This window comes from Schistocerca piceifrons, chromosome X (assembly GCF_021461385.2).
Source record: "Schistocerca piceifrons isolate TAMUIC-IGC-003096 chromosome X, iqSchPice1.1, whole genome shotgun sequence".
In the NCBI taxonomy this organism is placed as follows: Eukaryota; Metazoa; Arthropoda; class Insecta; order Orthoptera; family Acrididae; genus Schistocerca; species Schistocerca piceifrons.
The window spans coordinates 399,394,801-399,418,814 of NC_060149.1; the positions used below are offsets into that span (position 1 = coordinate 399,394,801).

Here is a 24,014-nt window from a genome sequence, read left to right on the forward strand (position 1 = left end):
TGTGTTTTGCTGGTGCCTTAATTCTACATTGTCTTTTCTTTGCAGGGGTGTGTTTACTTGCCTTAATGGTGTTTCTTATAGTATTTTTGCTAATCAGTGTTTTCAGGTGGGCATTGCAGAACTCTTCTTTGCTTTTGCACTTATTTTTATTGCCTGCCTTGTCTGTTTATTGCAATGAGCAACCCAACTCATCCACCCCCTCCTCAGGCACCTCAGTTGCAAGCGAAAGATGCAACGCAGCTAACACTGACGTTTCAGTTTCAGACCCAACAAATTGCATCTCTACTCAATACGGTACAGCAGTTACTGCCGAATGCTGTGCACATAACAGAACAAGCAACACCTACTGTAGCTCCAAGGGCCATACCACCTTTTCACCAGTTTCACATACAAGATGAGGAATGGCTCGAATGGTTGCAACAGTCTGAAGCTTATGTAATTGCTCACAATGTACCAGGTACTGTGAAAACACATTACCTCTGTCAACAGTAGGAAGTGCAGTGTTTTGCCTCATTCAGAAATTATTCCCTAATGCAAACCTGAGTGAACTTTCCTATGAGCAGGTTGTAGCTTCGCTAACTATTATAACCACCAAGTGAATGTAGTAGCAGCTAGGTACCAAATCGTAGGTTGCAAGAAAAGGCCAGAACAATCTTATCATGAGTGGGTAACTGATTTGCAGGATATGATGAGGAAATACAAATTCAAATGTGCTTGTGATACTTTTCAGCTGTTATGTTGTGTAATGCAATCGTGTACAATGTAACTGATGTCAAACTTAAAGAACAGATTTTGAAAAGTCAGAAACATCATTCCAGCATGTAGTGCAAATACTGGATCAGTACAATTCAGGTGCCATGTCAGCCAATAAATTTGAGTAGCCTCTAACTTGTGGGGTTGAATTGTACCTTACTCATGACTGGCCCATTAGGCAGTGACAGCATGCACGTGCTATGCCTTGTCAACAGTTCTCCACGGCGCGTAAACAGCTCTACAGGCAACAGAATTAAATCATGTTCTCAGTGCTATTCACAGCGCAAATGCCAAAACTGCCTATCCCAACAAGCACAGTGTTATGCTTGTGGCAAGAAAGGTCATGTACAATCTGTATGTTTGCAACAGCAGAAACATAAGAATTCTGTCCATTCACAAAAATCTAGTCACAAGGCTTATGTAATCGATGCAGTGTATTGAAAGCCTACTGCAAGCAAATCCAGCAAATGAACAGTTTCTTCAGTGGTATTGCTGTGCAACATACTTTGTGTTCATTTGCATATTTGTGGAAAATGTGTGAAACTTCAGTTGGACATGGGTGCCTCTGTTACATTGCTGAATCGTAACACATATGAACTGTTAGGTTCCTGACGTCTGTCTAAAACTAGCATGCACCTGACGGCTTATAATGGACAAGACATTACTGTTCTTGGAAAATATACGTTGCCTGCCATGTATCACTTGCATACATGAACTGTGACATTTACTGTGCTACAATCATGTGATTGTGAGAACACAACTGGCCTTGATTCGTTTGTTTTGTTTGACTTTAAAATTCAGGACAATGTATTGTCAGTGACTGCATTCAATGCTAAAGACAGTGTAGCTACCTTGCTAAAAGAATTCCCTGAACTATTTTCTGAAGGTTTAGGCAAGACTAACAATTTTGTTGCACATATTACTAACAAAGACAATGCTCAGCCAAAGTTTTGATGGGCCAGAACTGTTCCCATTGCATTACGGGACAAAGTCACTGCTGAACTTAAAGAATTGCAAGACAGTGGGGAGCTATTGTGCCCATACAAGCTAGTCAGTGGGCAAGTCCACTAGTTTTGCTTCCCAAATCTTCACATTTCGTTCATCTCTGTGTTGACTTTAAGTCTACAGTAAACCCACAAACTGTGATTGATTCTTATCCATTGTCACGCCCAGAGGATCTCATGAAAAAATTAGGTGCTGGTCGCTACTTTTCAAAAATTGATTTATGTGACGCATATCTTCAAATACTACTAGATGAAGAATCTCAAAAATTGTGTGTTGTGAACACTCATTTGGGCTTGATTAAATATTTGCATTTTACTTTTGGCAGTGTTTCTGCACCCACCATTTTCCAACGGCTGACTGCTGAAGTATCAAACTGTTCAAAGTATTTGGATGATATTGTCATAGCAGATCATACACATGAAGAACACATTGCAAATTTACGTGCTTTGTTTTGTGTGTTATCTGATGCAGGACTAAAGTGTAGACTGGATAAGTGTGATATTTTAAAACCCGAGTTGCAGTATCATGGTCGTGTCATAAACAGTCACGGTGTACATCCTCTTCAGTCACATTTGTTAACCATATGTGACTTGCCAATTCCTCGCAATGCCAAAGAATTGCAGTCAGTCTTAGGGAAAATGAACTATTATATTCGGTTCATACTGAATGCTGCACAAATTGCAACTCCATTGCATCGTTTGCATTACAAGAATGTCCCCTTTGTTTGGACAGATGAGTGCCAAGAAGCTTTTCAAAAACATAAAGATGCATTGGTTAGTGATCAATGCATGGTTTACTTTGATTCTCACAAACCAGTTGTGTTGCACATTAATGCTTCCTCTTATGGAGTTGGTGCAGTGCTTTCACACAGATTTGGAGGTAGAGACAGGCCCATTGCTTTCACATCAAAAGTGTTGTCCCAAGCTCAGTGTAGCTATTCACAAATAGAGTAAGAGGCATTGGCTATTGTGTATGTTGTCACCAAATTCCACCACTATTTGTATGGCACAAAATTCTACTTAGTAACGGATCACAAGCCATTTCCGTCATGTTTCATCCAATGAAGCCAGTTCCTGTGTGAACTGCCCAAAAATTGCAGAGATAGGCTTTGTTGTTGTCTCAATACTAGTAAGAGACAGTTCAACATGGTAATGCGGATGCACTTTCATGTCTTCCAATTGGCCCTGATACAGACTTTGACACTTCTGCTGCATCTTGTTGTCACATTGATGCTCAGGATTCTGAATTGTTTCAATCCTTTCCTCTGAACTATAGGAAAATTGAACAGGCCATGGAAGCTGATTCAGATTTCAATATTTTGCTAAAATACATCCGCACATCTTGGCCTCACTCATTGCATAGCATAAAGAACTCTGTCATGCACTGATTGAGTCTTGTCCAAACTGACAGTGGACAGTCACATGTGTTGATCCCCAAAGTTTTGCAAAAAGAAGTGTTGCAGTTACTTCACCAAGGCCACTGGGGGATTGTTTGTATGAAACAGTCAGCGTGTCAACACTATACTTGGCAGGGTATGGACACCCAAAGAGAACAGATGATGTCAGTGTCACACATGTGTGCAAAATCAGTCTGCTCCACAACAAAAGTTCACTGCTTGGCCCAAGTCACAGTCACCATGGCAACGTGTGCATATAGACTTTGCGGGACCTTTTTGGAACACTCGTTGGTTGATTGTGGTAGACGCATATAGCAGGTTTCCTTTTGCTGTGCCAATGAACTTGACAACATCACTTAGCACAATTCAGGTGTTATCCTCTATTTTTTGCCTCAAAGGTTTGCCTGAAATCATAGTGCTGGACAACAGCCCTCAGTTTACATCAAATAAATTTGAAACATTCTGTGAATGCAATGGCATACAATATCTAACCAGTGCACCATTCCACCCACAGTCAAACAGCGAAGCAGAATGTTTTGGCAGAATGTTCAGCAGATGGTCAAACCTCACACCGCACACATGAGGGATCAAGCATTGCAACTGTCTCTTGCCTCCTATTGTTCACATCCACGAGATGGACCATTGCCAATGGAATTGCTTCATGGCCACCGCCACGCTCCACCCTCCTCAGCATACACCACTGAAGGAAGGCCACAAGTATTGCTTTGTGCTGCACGATATTGTGCATTTCAATGTTTTTAGTGGCAGCAGACAGTGGGCATGAGGCAAGATCGTTCGTCAACTTCACCCAGGCATGTCTCACATTTTAGGCCCATTCAGATTGCAGCACCAACACAACAATCAAAGTCACCACTGACATGTGCATGGTGATCCTGCTGTATCTCTTCCCCCAGATTCAAGGATTCCATGGACAACACGGCAACAGGAGCTGCCAGAGGGTGTCATCACGAGACTGCGTGACAACCCCATGAAGATGGAGCCTTCATCTACTCTGCCTCCTATTGTCCTACCAATGGATCTGGACCCACTGCCGCCACACCAGCCAATGCCTTCTACATCTTGTTATGGGCCTCAGGAGGTGGATGCGTACCCTTCTGGTCATTTACCGAGGTATGTTTCTGCCACAGCAAAGACCGGATTGTGGGGAATAACTGGAAGCCTGATGTTCCCAGCAGCACAGCTTCCAGTCCCTCAGAGGAGGAGGAGGAGGAGGAGGAGGAGGAGGAGATTAGTGTTTAACATCCCATTGACAACGAGGTCATTAGAGATGGAGCCCAAGCTCAGATTACGGAAGGACTGGGAAGGAAATCGGCTGTGCCCTTTCAAAGGAACCATCCTGGCATTTGTCTGAATCAATTTAGTGAAGTCACAGAAAACCTAAATCGGGATGGCTGGAGACAGGTTTGAACCGTCGTCCTCCCGAATGCGAGTCCAGTGTGCAAACCACTGCGCCACCTTGCTCGGTGGTCCCTCAGAGCATCCACACTATACTAAGATGGTCCATCACTTTTTGGGTGGTGGTGGTGCAGGTGGGGTGGGGGGGGGGGGGGGGAGGGGTAATTTACCGCATAAAGTCAAGCACCACCACGCCAGTTGGAAACGGAGAGAACAGAGAGGGCTGTGAAGAAGACGTCAGCCAATTGCACTCTGATCGACACCTATCCAGGATGACAATACGATGGCAATGACCTCTATGTGAAGAGGACATAACCACCATGCTGACTGGCTGCAGCCAATTTCTACACCAGCATCCAAAGTAGGCACTTCTAGACCAGGGACTTAGGAATTGTATATACTGAAGAGATTTATTTACATGTCACCCTTTGCTTGCAACACTTCTGTGTTATTGTCAAATTTAAGTATTGTCATTGTTCATTTCATAATAAAACTCATTAATATGATTTGCTTGCCAACAGATGGTTGGCACAAGGTGAGATCGTCTGTCAATTTCGTGCAGGTAAGTATCTCATTTTAGGCCCATTCAGATTGCAGTGCTGACATCACAATCAAAGTCACCACTGACATGTGCATGGTGATCCTTCTGTATCTCTGTTTATCTAGCGCGCCGAGAAAGCAGGTTTCCTAGACTCCCATCTTTGACGACTAGGCAAGATTCAACATAAGTATCCTGGGATAATTCCTGATGTGTTTCCTTAAATTTTATTTTGACTCGTTTATAACTATATCAGCTATGTCTGAAAACATATGTGGACAAATAAAGTACAGCTGATAGAAATCTTTGCTTAAGTAATTACTGCATACTGTGGCTTTATCGCATACATATACACACTGTCCATATCTTTTTACTTTTTGCAGATATTCCTTATTATGGTGGAATTGCACAAGGAAACTAGTTGTAAAGTACAGTCTGGTGGACAGACAAGTGACTGTGCAGAACAAAATTCAGAAAATTTCTAATTTGTAACTGAAACTGCAACAAAAGTGGAAAAACTGTATCATTTTTTACGGTTAACTATCTATTACTATGACTATCCTACATGACTTCGTCGAAACAAATAGAAATTAAGAGACTCGAAGAAATTTGAGCAAAAAAAATTTGTCACTTAGCAGCAGAAAAATACTGGAAGTTTACCTGTAAATAAAGTTTTCTGCCTCTGTTATCCTCTTCCACTTTGGAGTATGAAAATATTTGTACATAGGCAGTGAAAATTTTAGAATGGCTGACAACTGAAACACTTCTTTGTTGGCATCAATTATTTTCTGTGCCATTTTCTCCATTTCCCCACCATATAGGCAACCTAGTCTCCTTCCAAAACAGATTGCTCCAGCAGCTAAACACAGGTTATTTTCATGTTTTAATTAATACAAAGTGGTTTAAATTGCATGAAAACAAAAGTACAATATTGATCGACTTTAGTAAGGATGTTTAAAACATGAAAATATGAATCAGTGGAAAAACAAACCAATTGCACACATCTAAGCTTTCATTATCAATGAAAAACACAAAAAGTACAATAACACAAACATATACGTTCACATCTGCACCCTGCAAGCTACTGTATAGTGTGTGTTGAAGGATAATTAGTACACAACATTGATTTTACTTTGCCCTATTCCATTTACAGATGATAAATGGAAAAAATTACTGTTGACATCGCACAGCATAGATCTGAACTTTTTCTAATTTTAACATTGTGGTCATTATGCAAGATGCACATTGCAGGAAGTAATATTTCTTGACTCATTCTGGATCATGGGCTTTGAGGAATCCTTTATGTTACCTTTGCTTTCAGTATGTCATTATGAATGACATACTGACTTTTACCTGTTAGGAAGTTTAGGTGATGGTCTGCAGATGTATTAGAAGTTTTATGGAAGTCATGAAGCATTCATTGACCTGAGCTCTGTTATCTACCACATTCAGGATATCAAGAATGAACAAGAAAGGCTGTTTATAATGACAAGGATAACTTCCTGTTTTTTTTTATATTATTCATTTACATGGAACAAAATGTTCTATGATCAGTTACTATACAGAAATGTATCTCTGAATCACAAAATCCAGATGTCAGTTACAATAACCAAACGTAATCTGACACTTCCAAATAAACACACACAGAACAAGCAAAAGGATGGACAACAAAAAGAGAGTAATCTCACTGCCAGTGCTCAGCTCATTTTCAATACATTTTGAAACTGATGAGATGTGGATGGCAAATAAGTCTGTGTAATACATAGACGAGTGGAAGTTCCAACAGAAAAATTGAATTCACCCCCTGAAAACAAATGCTGAAAGTATTCTAATGGACCACACAAAATTTGAGACTTTCATAGTGACTTAGTAAACCAATACACTGTTTTCCATAGCTAGGGGTCCTGTCTCCATGTATAAACAGTGCTAGATGTTATCTAAATCCAGGGCTAGAGGCATACAAGATGCATATTGCCTTCTTGGAGAAACAATACAAAACTAACACTTCAGTTCCTCCAAATCTTGTAGTAACATCCTCAGGAGAAACAAAACAAATCACAACTAGAGACACTATTTACTATTCTACAAAAACCTTCACTAAAAAATATACTGACACTATACCAACTGCAATTGTCAGTTTGTTTTGGTTTATTTTTTGTACTATCATACAGTTTCAATCTTAGGCCATTTTCCAATACTGAAATACAATAATTGACTGCAGGATAATTAAAAATCTGTGATGGCAAATATTGCCATACTGGTCCCTTGAATGTGTTGTACATAATTCATGTCCTTATCCTTGCACTCCTGACAGCATGTACAATATGAATAACAAAAACTGTGAAACTTTCTGGCAGGTTAAAACTGTGTGTCGGGCCAAGACTTGAACTCAGGACCAGGCAAGTGCTCTACCAGCACTGTACACGTATAACCATTGGTAGAGTGTTCAGTCACAGCCTTTTAGTGCTGTGACCCAGTCTTTGGTCAGAAAATTATTAGTCTTTAACAAAACAATAATTCCCATGTGGGGTTGTAGGTCCTCCATTGGGCACTTCCCGAAGTGGTGGATAGAGGAGTGTTCTCCAAATATGGAGGGTACCAGGGAAATAAAATACCTGGGGCAGACAAAAACCAGCAGGTATGGGGGCCAATGGCTTGGAAGAAAGGTAGAGTAGCCCCAAACCATCAACTGTTGCCTTGCACTCAGTAGAGGGACCTACAAAGGCTAAGGATGCTCCCCTAAAAATGTAGCTAGCTACCCAGCGAGCTGTAAGGGGCAATCCCCCAAATGGTTGGGTGGGAGATTAACAGTCTTCCCCAATAAAAATCACTTGTTGCAAATGCTAACAAAGGAATAAGCTGGACAGATATTTTGATGACAGCCCAAGCAAACAAAAAACGTATATGAGGTATGTACATAAGAACAAGGAATGTGTGGAGCCTATACCAATCTGGAGCCATATGCCAGCTGCTAACACAAGTAAACAACTACGGTATAAAACTATTTCCTCTCGTGGAAACTGGGTGCAAGGGAAGTGACATAATGGACTCAGGAAATTTCACTATCTTCTATAGTGGCGGAGGATGAATACCATTGGTAAAAGTTTTGTGGTCGCTAAAGGACTGAAACATGCTATGATGTGCTTGAAACTAATCAAAGAATGGATCTCCACATTGAGATTAAGGGCAAAAATTTTTCGACATAACTATTACAAATGTACATGCACCCACAAAAGAGGCAGATGAACAACCAAAGCATGAGTTTCATAGCAAGGTTGTATGATCAGGCTCCCAATTGTGGTGTTAAAATCTTAATAGGAGACTTGAATGCAAAAACAGGAAAAGAAGAGGCTTATCAACCAACTATAGGAAGACATAGTCACCATGAAATATCAAATGACAATGGAATTACAGTTGTAGATTTTGCTATAAGTAAAAACATGACTGTCACTAGTACATGTTTTCCACGAAAAAAGATACACAAAGAAACATGGATGTCACGAGATGGAGAAACTAGAAATCAGATAGACCATATATTGGTTGATTGGAGGCACAAATCGGACATAATTGAGGTTAGGAGCCACTGTGGAGCTGACTGCAATTCACACCATCATCTAGTGAGAATTAAGTACAGACAAAGGATCTCACTATTGAGTAAACAAAGAGGCCACAAACAGAAGAGTTTTGAAATTATGAAACTGAAGTTAAAAGAAATATGTAGAGCACATTAGATGAAAATAGAAGAGGGGATTAAGAATGATACCGACACATCAAATGAACATATAGAAATAATGTGGAAACGATGTAAGACTGCAATCCTTGAGGCAGATAGAGGGGTTTTGGGGACACGTACAGGCTCAAAGGAAGGCAGATTGGTTTGATGAAGAATGTATGAGAAGAAATGAAGAGCATAACATAGCACGAATGAAATTATTTCAGAGAAGAACTAGAGCAAATTTGAATGAATATACTAAGAAGCTCTGTGTAGCTAAGAGGGTTTGCAGAAAGAAAAAAAGGGCACTAGAAAAGAAAAAATTGGAAGAAATTGAACAGCTAGGGGAAGATAAGTAAGTACGTGAAACGTACCAAAGGATTAAAGAACTAAAGGCTGGGTTTCAAGCCAGAACAAATATATGTAGGAGTAAAGAAGGGGATTTGATACGGGAGAGTAATAAAATACTTGATGGATGGGTAGAATACTTCCAAGGGATACTGAACCGAGAAGGAGGAGGATTGGAACAGGGAGAACTGGTGGAAATAACTTATTGCAGACCAGAGGTCTTAACACCAGAACCAACACCAGAGGAAGTGATACAATCCATTAAGACCTTAAAACACAATACGTCACCTGGAGAAGATCAGATCCAGGTGCAACTTCTCAAATATTGTGGGGAAACACTGTGGAAAGCAATATATAAAGTAATACTGAGCATCTTGCAGGAAGAGAGCATGCCAATAGAGTGGAAAATGGCTATTATGTGTCCCATGCATAAAAAAGGAGATAAATTAAATTGCCAGAATCTGAGGAATCTCCCTACTAAATACTACATATAAAGTGTTATTCAAGATCGTAACTAGGAGGTTCAAATGGCTCTGAGCACTATGGGACTTAACATCTATGGTCATCAGTCCCTTAGAACTTAGAACTACTTAATCCTAACTAACCTAAGGACAGCACACAACACCCAGCCATCACGAGGCAGAGAAAATCCCGCCGGGAATCGAACCCGGGAACCCGGACGTGGGAAGCGAGAATGCTACCGCACGACCACGAGATGCGGGCTAACTAGGAGGCTTACTCCCTATGTGGAAGAGAGAATTGGAGACCATCAGAGTAGGTTTAGAAGAAATAGGTCAACAACTGACCAAATATTCACATTACGCAAGCTACTTCAAAAATGTTATGAACAACAAATAAACGTACACCAGATTTACATCAATTTTAAACAAAACGTATAGTAGAATCTCAAGAGTGACATTGCAGAATGTGATGGAAGAGGCTGGACTACCTAAGAAGCTCATTAAACTTACTATGATGCCTCTCAGTGAAACCAACTGTAAAGTAAAAATACAAGGCAAAATCTCCAGAGAAGTGGAAGTCAAGAAGGGACTGAGACAGGGTGACAATATCTCCTTACTGCTATTTGACCTCTGCCTAGAAAGAGTCATAAGCCAGATAGAGTTAAATAGAGGAGGAACCATTTTTAGTCATTCACTGCAGTACCTAGCCTACGCTGATGATGTGGCATTACTCGCACAAAACAGTGCTGTGCTGGCTGATGCCTATCAACAACTGGAGAGAGGTACAAGGGAACTTGGCCCGGTAGTCAATGTTGAAAAGACCATATATATGGCAATGACCAACCAGCGAAACCTGTCAAATCTCGGGATAGCGAACAATTAGTTTTCAATGGTGAGAGACTTCAGATACATCAGATCAACTGTCACAGAGACAAATTACATCAGCAGCAAAGTGAAAGTTAGAACAGCAACAGGCAACAGATGCTACTTTGTCACACTACCCATGCTTAAGAGGTCACTTCTATCACAAAAATCTAAAATCCTCATTTACAAAACAATTATTAAGACCAGTTGTTATGTATGATGCTGAGACATGGACTGTGACTGCAAATGAGGAAATGATCCTTAGCATTTGGGAGAGAAAGGTTCTGCATAAAATATTTGGCCCAAAATACAATCAAGAATGTTGGCACATGTGTACGAATGCAGAATTAGAACAACTTTTTGAAGAACCTGATGTTTTCGCCACCATTTAGATAAAAAGAGTGTGGTGGGCAGGACACGTGGTCAGATTGGAGGAAGACAGAACATGTAAGAAGTTTTTTGATGGCAAGGCTGGAGGCACACGATGGAAGGGACTTCCCAGAAAGAGATGGGTGGATGGAATTGAAGGAGACATGAAAAAGCTGGGTGTCAAAGGATGGAGATGGTAAGCCATGGACCGGATAGAATGGCAGTATATTGTGATGCAGGCCAAGGCCCTTCAAGGACTGTAGAGCTGAGGAGTAAGTAAGACATACAATTATTGACTGCAGGATCATTAAAAGTCTGTGATGGCAAATATTGCCATACTGGTCTCTTGGATGTGTTGTATATAATTCATGTCCTTATCTTTGCACTTCAAAGAGCACGTACAGTATGAATAATAAAAACTGTACATGTAGAACCATTGGTACAGTGTCCAGTCATAGCCTTGTAGTGCCGTGACCAAGCCTTTGGTGAGAAAATTGTTAGTCGTTAACAAAAGTAAGGAAAAGTAGCATGGAAGTGACATAGAGCTGTGGGCCAGGAGCCACAAGTGTGGTGACATGCACGACAATAATGAACACATCAGGGGATTGCGGAGTGAGGATAACAGAGCTCAGTGATAAACGGCACTGCACAGCCATAAACGTGTAGCAAGGGGGGCGGTATAACCACCCCAGGGCAAGTCTTTCGTTTTGGCAATGTGACTAGGTGCTGGGTTTTAACAAAACAAATGGACACTGGAGGCATATAAATAAGTCTGAATTTTAAGGCAGACATCACTTATCATCACTGGAAGGCAGCAGTACCACCAAGATGCCAGAATGACACTGGATAGCATGATGGCTGGGTTCGGCCAGCTACAGTCATGGGTTCGAGACTGAGCTGCACCTGCCATCTGCACTAAGTCCTTCACAGGACTTGGTGTTTTGATCATGCATATCTGCCATCTACAGCTGCCAACTCCAATGCTATAGTGGGACTCAGCGTCACAATGTCAGTCACCAACCAACTGCTATCAGATGGCAGCAGACCGTACCCCACACACAACCATCCACATATTCCATCACACTTTGCAAGCAGGGTGATGGTCTACTGAGCCTACATGACACAGGGCTGCAGAGCCTACGTGAAGCCAAAGGAAGTAGGGCACACACCGCCTCCGCAGTTTCGTGCAGAACCAAGGGGCCACCTCCCATGTGGTGTGCCATCCCAACACAACTTGACGTGCCACAGATGTCAATGTCCATTTGCTACTAGGCTGCTGACCTAAGCAATGTGATGCGACAGCTCATCAGCACTACCACATTTACTAGAATCTAAGCCGCACTTTTTTCTGGTTTTTGTAATCCGAAAAACTGCCTGCGGCTTAGAATTGAGTGCAAAGTAAGTGGAAGTTCTGAAAAATGTTGGTAGGTGCCACCACAACTAACTGCTGCTGTTGAATTTATGTAGTGCTACACAGGCATCTTTTGCAGGCACAAAGATAAATACTGGCACCAAAACCCCTGCATCAGTAAATAAATTAAAAGAAAAGGTAGAAGAATGTAAACATTATGCCATGCATTCTTTCATGTTTGCTGCTATCTCATTTAAATCCTGTCTGCCTAATAAACAATGAAACTAGAGTGAGAAAACAGCAAACGAGGAAGAATATACATATCATGTCATGTTTATATTCATATTATTCTTATGCTGAATAGTGATACAGTCAGAAATGAAGCACGGCAACTGACTAGATTTTTAAATCTAAGATGACTCTAATTTCTGTGCAGAATGTAATGAACTAAAGAGACATCTGCAAAGATTTTCAAATGGAGAAAAATTTTCGCTAAACTCTCGTTCAGAACATCATCTACCATATGCAGCCTATTATTTGTTTCTTGTTGATCATTATCAAAGAAAGCAGCAGTGTAAGTAAAAGCAGCAGTGTAAGTAACAACAAATAGCAGTCTCTTGCCATTGTTTCACTTATGAGACAATTCCTCTCTTTTTTTTATTGTAAGTGGCTGTAGCGTGCACAAAAGCAAGCCATGCCGCAAGCGGCGACAGGTCGTAAACACTCATTATCGGAATGCGACAAACAATGCATGACACAGTACAATAATGCATTTTCAGCCTAGAGTGACATAAACACCTGTAACAAAGAGAACGGCACTTATCAGATCAAAGCAAAATAACCAATCGATTCAAATGAGATGAACCATGTGAAAAAGGAAGGGTACCCATATAAATACGGACAGAGAGCTTGACACATAGCAATGGCTACTTGGTAAAGCTTAACTGTTAAGCTTATGACTCGAACCAAACTACTGTAGCTGTATCTTCATCCATTCAACCTCAATTGCATCTCATGTTACAATGGACCAACTTTGTTTCAACTTGGAGGGGCAGTCTAAAACTTTTATCTCCCATTGAATTTCGAGTCTCAAATTTCAGGTGTGGCTTAGATTTGGGAAAATTTTTTTTTCCTTGATTTCGAGTCTCATTTTTCAGGTGTGGCTTAGATTTGAGTGCGGCTTATATTCGAGTAAATACGGTAGGCAGAAGCTGCCACCAGTTCTTCACTACAAGTCAGAGTCAGTGAGGAGGGATGTGTCTGCCTCACTATGCTGTTTGTCAAGATCAATAAAGCTCATTGTAATTGTTAACAGTGTTTGCCATGGACACCCTCGTGTCTGTCACTAACCTTCTGATGCTACAGAGTGGTGACAGGCGGACTGACATTGCCGCAATTGTCAGTGGAGGGCTGCTACTCCCGCAGCACATCATCCAAGTCACAGCTCACATTACCATCATTAGGGTGAGTGAAACTGGTTTGCTCTTGTGTGCTGATAGTCACGGAGTCAGAGTTTAGGGGATGTAATTATACAAGGTTAGAAAATCAAGTAGTAGATGAGTTTTTCTATTTGGGCAGCAAAATAACTGATGATGGCCGAAATGGAGAGGATATAAAATGTAGACTGGCAAAGGTAAGAAAAGTGTTTCTGAAGAAGAGAAATTTGTTAACATCGAATGTAGATTTAAGTGTTAGAAAATCTTTTCTGAAGGTATTTGTCTGGAGTGGATGATAAACAGTTTAGAAAAGAAGAGAATAGAAGTTTTTGAAATGTGGTGCTACAGAAGAATGCTGAAGATTAGATGGGTAGATCACGTAAATAATGAGGAGATACTCAACAGAACTGATGAGAAAAGAAATTAGTGGCACAACCTGACTAGAACAAGGGATCGATTGGTAGGACACATTCTGAGACATCAAGGGATTACGAATTTAGTATTGGAGGGAAGTGTAGATGTGCAAATCACAGAGAGAGAGATGAAGAGATGAATACAGTAAGCAGATTCAGATGGATGTAAGTTGCAGTACTTATTTGGAGATGAAGAGGCTTGCACAGGATAGAGTAGCATGGAGAGCTGCATCAAACGAGTTTGGACTGAAGACCACAACAACAACAATAGCCTTACAAGACAAAAGAAGTTGGCTGACTTGTCACAGTTTAAGGGGAATTGTAGAGGTGAGTGTCTGGTACCTGTGCATTGTACTTAATGTAATTTACTTGGACACTCTGCCCCTTTTGCTGAATCAGTAGCAGTGAATTGTTTTACGTGGAATCATTTTGGGCACATGGCTAGACGCCGTAGGGCATCCATATGGCTCATGATTAGACAAAAGAAGTAAGTTGATAGAGTACTCTGTGATTACTAGTTGTATCTATATCAGTTTTGTTATTTCTATGTGTTTTTTGGAGTTGTAAAAATGAGTAAGGCAGAGGGAGAGGCAAAGTCAGAGACACAAGATGTCACGAAGGAGGAGACTTTGCAATCTTAGTGAATCAGGTAGCTAAGCTGAGAGCAAATAATGAGATTGAAAACAATTCATTGGCAAAGATGGATCATGAAATATGATTGTTGAGATCTCATGTCATAGGGGTGGATCCAGCTATTGTTAACCTTGTTTCTTCCTTCTGCAGTATGGTGTATGAGGATGTGGCAGCATTTGTAGATCTTATGTCATCATCTAACATAGGGAGCTGGTCGGATAAGCAGTTATTGCAGATTGCGAGGTTACATTTGATGGAGAAAGTGAAGTTGTTTGTAAGATGCACAGAAGCATTGCGTAATGCAAAGAGAGTTTTGAGCAACTGAGACAGGGGTTGTAACAAAAGCACAGGAAGTAGACTAGTGCACAGTTTTTTCAAGAGCATTTGGGTACTATGTCCAGAAAGTATAATGAAGCAGTGGAATATTTTGTGGATAGGGGTAGGGGATAATGATATACAGTCATTGGGGTCAATAGTGAAGAGTTTTTCACTCGAGGCAAAAAAATTTAAGCAACGTGTAGAAGTGGTATCTTATGTAAGCGAGGGGTACAGCACAATCCTAGGATTGGACTTTCTGTATCAACATCATGATATACTGACTTTTGACAATGTGTAGTGGAAATTAATGGGAACAGATTCTGACTAGGAGAAGCTGTTGCCATGAGGAACAGCTAATGTATAAAACAGCCCAGTTAAACCACAAGCAACAACATTATGGCCCAATTCAAATGATTGTATTTCAGGAGGCACTGGAAAATTGCTATGGGTGAATGTGGAGCCTGAATTACCAGTTGATATGTTGTGTGTGATATAACTGCTAGAGGTTAGTGAAATATTGGATATGGTGTGTTGTTTGGTGAAATGTAGTATTGCATGCATATATGAGAGTAATGGAGGCACTGCAGTACATGTCAATGCAGATCATTTTGGAGCCGAAGAAGTTAAGTTGTTTTTAGCTACATTAGAGATGCTGGATGAGGAAGATTGCCACACTGGAGTGTTGGCTATGATGAGGCACTGGATGCTTCTAGGACTGCATTTTGTGATGAATTGAAGTATTCAAGGGGAGTGGATAAGACAATGATGGAGAGCCTGTTGCTATAATTTCAAGATTTGTTTTTTCTACAGGAGCCATTGCCTGCTACACGAGTAACAAAACACAAGTTTCCAGCAGGAAACAAAGCACTGGTGTATCAGAGGCTGTACAGAATTCCATGACTGCTGCAACCAGTTTTGGAGGACTATATAAACCAACAGTTTGTTGATGGAACTGTGGAAGACAGTACTAATCCTTGGGAGGGGGGGAGGGGGAGGGGGCAGGAATTGTGACCGTACCGAAAAACATTTATGGATGGTTTAAAGAAATATTGGTTTTGTTGAGATTACCACCAGCCGCATAGTAAGATTACAACAGATGCCTACCCAACTGCAAACATCACAGAGATGATAGACAACCCAGTGCAAGGCCAGTACTTCTTGATATTGGACTGGAGAGGCTTATCATCAGTTAGAAGTTGCTCTAGAAGATAGACTGAAAGCAGCACTTTCAGCACCTTGAGGACACTATCAGTATATAAGGTTGTCCTTTGGGTTGAAGAATGTACCAGCAACATTCAAACAGCTGCTGGACAGAGTGCTGAAGGGACTGAAACTGCTTCAATGTCATCTTGATGATATAATCAAGAGCATAGACAAAGTATGAGGGAAATGTTTAAAATATTATGAGCAGCCTACTTGACACACAGCACAGAAAAATGTCACTTTGCACTTGAAGAGGTTAACTATCTGGGCCATATCATTAGTAGGGACAATGTGAGGACTGATATGAGGTTAATATAGGCAGTCCAAGACTTTCTGGTAGCACAAACAACCATGGAATTACAATCTTTCCTCAGTCTCGCAAATTATTATAGAAAATCATGAAGGGGTTTGTGGACATTGCCAGACCAATTACACAGTTGCTGAAGAAGGAGATTAAGATGGTATGATCAGGAGAGTGCAAGGAAGCATTTTTCAAGTTCAAGAGAGTATAAACGTCAAGTCTGGTGTTGATGTTTCCAGATTTTCAGGAGTTCATATTATCATGTGATATGTCGACTCACACTCCAGGGTGTGTTTTGAGCCAGGAGATCAACAGGCAAGAACATCCTGTTGCCTATGCATCAAGATAGTTGAACACACTGCAGAAGAATTATTCTACAATGGAAAGGGAAATTCTTAGCTTGATATATGAAAATATGTTACTCCAGGGTTACTTGTACAGAAGGAAGTTCGAGGCACTGACAGACCATCCTGCTTTGAAGTAGTTACTTGGTTTGAAGGGCCCATCAAGTATATTGATGAGGTAGGCGCTGAAACTCAGTGAATTTGAGTATGAAGTATTCCACAGACCAGGAAAGAAACATGGAAATGCAGATGGGCTTAGCAGAAAAGTAGCTGTAATAGAGGCACTAGGTCATGGCCTTGAGGAAATGCAAGCAGTGCAGAGTGCCAACAGAGAGTGTAAACGGTATGGCAAGCAACAGTTGTTTACCAAGCAAAATGAATTGTTACATAGAGAGATAAAATTGGGAACACGAGAGGTGGTGCCAGCCAAGCTGAAAGTAGAAGTGTTATGTGAGATGTATGATCACATTTTATCATATCTTGGGGGATCTCAGACAATGAACTGGAGAGTGGCAGGAAAGTATTTGTGGAAGAGAAGGAATGATGATAATCAATATGTCAGGAACTGTGTGGATTGTGTACAGTGAGCGGATCTGAGTGGGAGGCAGGAACTGTAACAAGGACTACCACAAGCAAAGGAAATGTTCAGTTTCATCAGTTTGGACACATTATGCTCATTCAACTGACCACCGGCAGGTAATTGTTGTGACTCGCCGATCTTTCAAAGTGCCGCCGCGCAGTTACACGTGTCCTCTACATGTGGCGCTGTCTGCCAGCCATGCAGCAGCAGCGCCACCTAAGCGGCCAGCCAGCCAGCGGCCACTAGACTGGGACTCAGTTATGATTTGACTGTTAAAGTGTACACACATCTTACTCTGTTTACTTGATCTGTGACTTTCACGTATTGCATCTTCCTTGAAATATATTTGTTCAATTTGAAGTTATTACAATTGGCAACGAGGTAGTGATTTTTCGTTTCCATCATTGACCCACATGTTTCCATGGCTACCTTAGAACAACTATTGCAAGGTCTCATAGAACAGAAAATGCTTCTCACAAATGCGATTCATGATTTTGTCGCAGCATCAAATGTGGGGCATCTCTCGTTGTTGTCTATACCTACTTTTCCTCCTTACAACGAGATGGCGGAAGACTGGTCCAGTTACAAAAAATGTCTTCGACAACACTTCTTGGCGTTTCATGTCGCAGATGAACAAACATGTAAGTCTCTGTTCCTTTCATGGATTTCACCTCAAATGTATCAGTTGTTGTCGCAATTGGCTCCTTTGAAAGATCCTGCATCTTTGTCCTTTGTTGAAATGTGCTCACTTCTGTCCGTAGATTTTCAAAAGCAAATGCATGTGGTAGCCTCTCGTGTTGCCTTTTATCACTGTCAAAAACAACTGAATCAATCCTATCATGCTTGGGCTGCTGAACTTCACGGCCTCAGTAGAAAGTGTCAATTTGTTACTGAAGTTCATAAAGAATCCTACGCCGATTCCATGGTAAGGGGTGCTATTATCCGATCGATGCCCAACAAAGATGTTAGGCAACGTACCCTTCAGTTGGCAAATCTGCCTCTAGATGAAGTCCTATCCATTGCTCAGTCTTTTGAAATTTCTCGAGCCACTGGAGTGCAAATAGAGGCATGGGGCGACGTCGGAGAATTACAACCTCTGTGCGATGTTGACGAACCATGTGGCACTTCCCCGCCAGCCGACGTGTCCGCAGTATGCTCCCAAGTGCAGTCTCGGCCTAACCGTAAACAAGCCTCTAAGAAACTGCAGCAAAACCCACGGCAACTTCCTTCATGTCCACAGTGTTTTACGAAACATTCACGAGAAGATTGTCCACAACGTTGGGCCGTGTGTCATAAATGCAAAGAAAAGGGTCATGTGTCATCCGTTTGCAAATCCGACTGCATACATGATGTTCATGAACATGACGCTGATTCTGATTCTGTGTTGTCTGTCAATTGTACTTCCTCCCTTTCAGGGAAATTATTCCTCACTGTCCAAATACTTCGTCGACATGTTCACATGCAGGTGGATACCGGTTCTGCTGCCACTATCATCAATTCTCAGACGTATCTTCAGTTGCATTCTCCAATCCTGTCAACTGTCACTAGGCAATTACAGACTTACAATAAACAGAAGATTTCTCTCTTGGGACAATTCGATGCGGAGGTATCTTACAAATCTGTTGTTCGCACTGTTCCCATATTTGTGGTCGACCATAGTAAAGCGGAGAATCTTTTTGGTTTCGATGCCTTTCACGTTTTTGGGTTCTCCATAGATGACTCTGTCAATATCGTCTCTGATGCTATTCCTAATGCTCAATTGGATTCCTTGTTGATGACATTTTCATTCCTTTTTTCTCATGGGTTAGGCCGTGCAAACAACTTTGAAGCTCATATCACACTCAAACCCACTGTTCGGCCTAAGTTTTTTCAGGCTCGGCCCATTACTGTGGCCCTTCGTGATCGGGTAGAACGGGAGCTGCATCGTCTTACTGCTTCAGGGGTCTTGCTTCCTGTCACTTCAAGTGAGTGGTCCTCTCCTGTCATCATCGTTGCTAAGCCAAATGGTGATATTCATCTCTGCAGCGATTTCAAAGCCACTGTAAATGATCAATGCTTTATCGACACTTACCCTATGCCTCGACCTGAAAAATTGTTCACTAAACGTGCTGGAGGCCAGTATTTTTTCTAAACTTGACCTATCAGAAGCTTATCATTAACTTCCTCTTGACGCTGCTTCCCGGCAGTTTCTGGTCCTTAACACGCCTTTCGGCATCTATCAATACCAACGATTGCCATTCGGGGTTGCCAGCGCCCCTGCTCTCTTTCAGCAATTCTTGGAACAATTATTGCTCCCTGTCCCTGGGTGTATCAATTACATGGACGACATTGTTGTCACTGGTTCCACCACTGAAGAACAACTTCAAAATCTCCGCACACTTTTTCATGTCTTACAGACTGCCAGTCTTAAGTGTAATCTTCAGAAATCAAAATTTTTTCAGGCATCTATCACATTCTTGGAGTTTCAACTCTCTCGGGATGGTATTCGTCCACTTCAGCAAACTGTCACTGCGATCAATGCCCTTCCTGGCTCTACATCTCTTAAGGCCTTCTTGGGGAAAAAGCATACTATTCTAAGTTTTTACCGTCTGCTGCTTCGGTGGCTCAGCTGTTGCATAAAAACGTGCCTTTTCACTGGTCCATGTCATGCGATGTGACTTTCCAGAAATTGAAGACTATGCTGAAACAGGCCCCGTGCCTGGCTACTTATCGACCTGGCCAACATCTTGTTCTTGCCACGGACGCCTCTCAATATGGGGTCGGTGCAGTCCTTGCGCACCATTTTTCTGACGGTTCTGAACAACCCATTGCTTATGCTTCCAAAACACTCACGGATGCCCAACAAAAGTATTCTCAAACTGAAAAAGAAGCTTTGGCCATTATTTATGCTATTCATAAGTTTGGTGTTTCTCTATGGATCCAAATTTCATCTTGTTACGGATCACAAACCACTTGTTTCCTCGTATCATCCATCAACGTCACTTCCCGATAAGGCTGCACACCGCCTCCAGCATTGGGCTCTTTACTTGTCTCATTTCAATTATGAGATTCATTTCCGGCCAACGGCTCAACATGTGAATGCTGATGCACTGTCCCCCCTTCCCTCGGGTCCTGATCTGGCATTCGATAGGAACGAACTTTTGTGTTTCCACCTGGATGTTGACGAGCAGCGGGTTGTGGACGGGTTCCCCATCACCGGGGACCGGCTGGCGGCTACTACGGGTTCTGACCCTACCCTCTCCCAGCTTTTACGCTGTATTCAGAAGGGTTGGCCAGATCATCCGTCCGCTAAGACTTCTGATCCATTGCGGAACTAATACGCTTTGCGTTACCGCCTCACGGCTAGGGATGGTGTTATCCTCCTTTCCACTGAAAATGCTTCGCCACGTGTTGTGGTACCTGCATCTTTGCGTGCTTCGGTCTTGTGCCTCCTTCACCGCCTCCTTCACCAAGGGCACTGGGGTGTCACTCGCACAAAATCTCTGGTGCGCTGTCATGTGTACTGGCCTGGCATCAACTCTGTAATCGCACACATGGTCGCTGCCTGCAGCCCTTGTGCGTCACAGGCCGCCGCCCCGAAGTCATCTTTGTCACCATGGCCTTCGCCTGAGAAGCCCTGGGAGGGGTATTCATGCTGACTTCGCGGGACCTTTTTTAGGTACTTATTGGCTTCTTGTTATTGACGCCTACTCTAACTTTCCTTTCATTGGCCGGTTCACGTCGCCTACCACCACGGCAACCACAAATGCTCTAGCTCGCATTTTTCTTTGGAAGGCCTTCCATCTACTCTTGTTACTGATAATGGTCCGGAATTTGCCTCTTCTGATTTTACGTAATTTTGTGCCCGTCACGGCGTCATGCATGTCATGGCCCCTTTGTTCCATCCACAGTAAAACGGTGAGGCTGAATGATTGGTCCGCACATTTAAGGCTCAGATGAGGAAACTCCTGACTTCTGCTGCTGATGATGCACTTCTCCAATTTTTGGCTTCTTACCGCTACACCACCTTCGGCTCTACCTGACGCTTGGGATACTGGAATCTCTCATTACTCACAATGCAGTCCTCTCACCATCATATTGGTGCCAGCACAAGAACTGACGCCACCAGGAGACGTGCCCATGCAGGAACCAGATGACCATCATCTGTCGGAGCAACTCTACTCGCCTCCTTCTCCTACGGACGTGGACACATTGCCCATGTCTCCTGTTATAACAACCGGACTTGCCGCAATGGGCAGATTGGTGCACAAGGCCCCAGCAAATTCGACCCCCACGTCACCTGTCATCTCAACCTGTTATCATCAGGGACACTTCCGTCCATACGGGAAGCCTCCTCCTCGAGACTTTACGGCCAGTCAAACAACACCTATCGGCATTAGCAATCTAAAGGCCACCTCCATCAAGACCTGTGCAAAAACTTCAAAGGGGAGAAAAGTGTTGTGACTCGCCAATCTTTCAAAGTGCCGCTGCACAGTTACGCATGTCCTCTACATGCAGCGCTGTCTGCCAGCCATGCAGCAGCAGCACCACCTAAGCGGCCAGCCAGCCAGTGGCCGCTAGACTGGGACTCAGTTATGATTTGACTGTTAAAGTGTACACATATCTTACTCTGTTTACTTGATCTGTGACTTTGATGTATTGCATCTTCCTTGAAATATATTTGTTCAACTTGAAGTTACTACAGTAATCATTTCGTGTTGACTATATCAAGTTCCCCTAGACTGGATACTATGACAAAGGGATGGAAGATAAATTTACAGAGTCAGGGAAGAAAACAGTAATTTGTGTAGTAGTTGAGAATGGCCAGTTTAGTATCAGGTCCTAGTTTTATGGATTAAGCATAGAAGTAATCAGAGTTCCAGGCCACAGTAAGACCTAAGGGTCTGAATCTTCTCTGTAGGGGAGGACACTGTAATGCCACAACCCAGTCTTTGGTCAAAAAATTATTAATCTTTGACAAACATAAGGAAAAGTAGCATGGAAGCACTACAAAGCACAGCGTCAACAGTCGCAGGCCAGTAGCAACAAGTGTGGTGACATGTGGGTTACAACAACAGACACACCAGTGGATTTCATAGCAATGATAGCAGAGCTCTGTAATAACTGTGTAGCAAGTGGGCCGGTGTTGACACACCAGGACAAGTATCTTGTTTTGCTAATGTGACTAGGCACCAGGTTTTAACAAAACAAATGGGCATTGGAGGCATATAAATAAGTCTGGATTTTAAGGTAAGGATCACTCTCATCAACACAACCCAGCAGCACAATCACGATGCCAGAGTGATGCCAGATAGCAAGATGACTGGATTCCGCCAGCTGCAGCCACTGGTATAAGACCAGGCTGTACCTGCTGTCTGCTCTAAGTCGTTCACAGGGCTTCATATCTCTGCCCTGCCAACTCTAATGCTGAATTCCTAGAGGGACACAGCACCACATTACCAGCTGCCAGCCAACTGTTGTCCCAGGGCAGTGGTTTGTACCCTGTGCACAGCCACCTTCATATTCTGTCACAGTGACACAAGATGGACAAGGTGCCGCCGAGTCTACATCACACTGAGGCAAAAATTGCACACACTGCCACTGCAGTCGCATGCAAAACTGAAGGGCGACCTCCCAAGTGGGGCATCATTGCAGCACAACTCAACGTGCCACTGACATCAATGCCTGAGGCCTACAGGGACAGCCAGCCTCAGTAATGCAAAGCGACAGCTCAGTAGCATCAGGTGGAAGCCTGTTCATTGATCTAAGTCAGGGTTAGTGTGGAGGGGCATGCCTGCCTCACTATGCCATGTACCAAGGTCAATAAATGTCTTTGTAATTGTTAACAGTGTTTATCTTGGACACCTTCATCTCTGCCATCGCCACTCACCTACTGACAACTTCAGTCTGTAAGTGAAGTGTGTTATGTTATTTAGTAACAAATGTGATTTTAACTCTGTGATCCACTGTTGTATCAGTGGTGCTACTTCTACAGTATGATGCAGAAGAAATAGACAAAAAATTTTTTGACAATTACAGACAATACAGAACAATTAAACAAAAACAATATGCTATAAAAATGTGAACTACTGCTGTTGTTCAAAAGGTAATTTAAGTAACTTGCTAAGACCATGACAGTGAAGTATGCAAAAATGTTTCAATCCATATATCCTGGTTACAGAGAGAACTACCAAATGGAAAATCACAAAACACTTATTTCATTCACCAGCAAAATTAGCCCTTTTATTGTTTAGACCATTGTTCAGATAAATGAATTGGTTATTAAGGATATGCTTACTCCATTCATCTATCTTGAGATAATTCGTTATAACTTTTTATATCATCATTATAATTCTATTTCAACAATTAAACAGTAGAGGGAGAATCATCCATTTTTGATTCTGATAGTGCTTCTTCTCCAGTTACCTCAATCATGACAGTAAGTTAAAGAACAACTGCTGCTTCCAGTACATTTTAATAAGACTGCATTAGTAACCTTGTGACATCAAAAGTATGAGTAGTAAGTATCCTATTACAGGATTGAGAAAGGAAAAAAATCTTCCTATGTTCCTGCACAGGATAGGATGATAAAAT

At 42.1% G+C, this 24,014-nt stretch overlaps 1 protein-coding gene across 1 annotated transcript in view; it reads right to left on the reverse strand.

The window, feature by feature from the left end:
* Positions 1-24,014, reverse strand: part of LOC124723144 (probable cytochrome P450 CYP44) — a 255,877-nt gene that overhangs the window by 145,956 nt on the left and 85,907 nt on the right. The window contains exon 5 of the mRNA XM_047248335.1: positions 5,769-5,967. Coding sequence (XP_047104291.1) covers positions 5,769-5,967 — 199 coding nt within the window. The remainder of the gene's footprint in view (positions 1-5,768; positions 5,968-24,014) is intronic.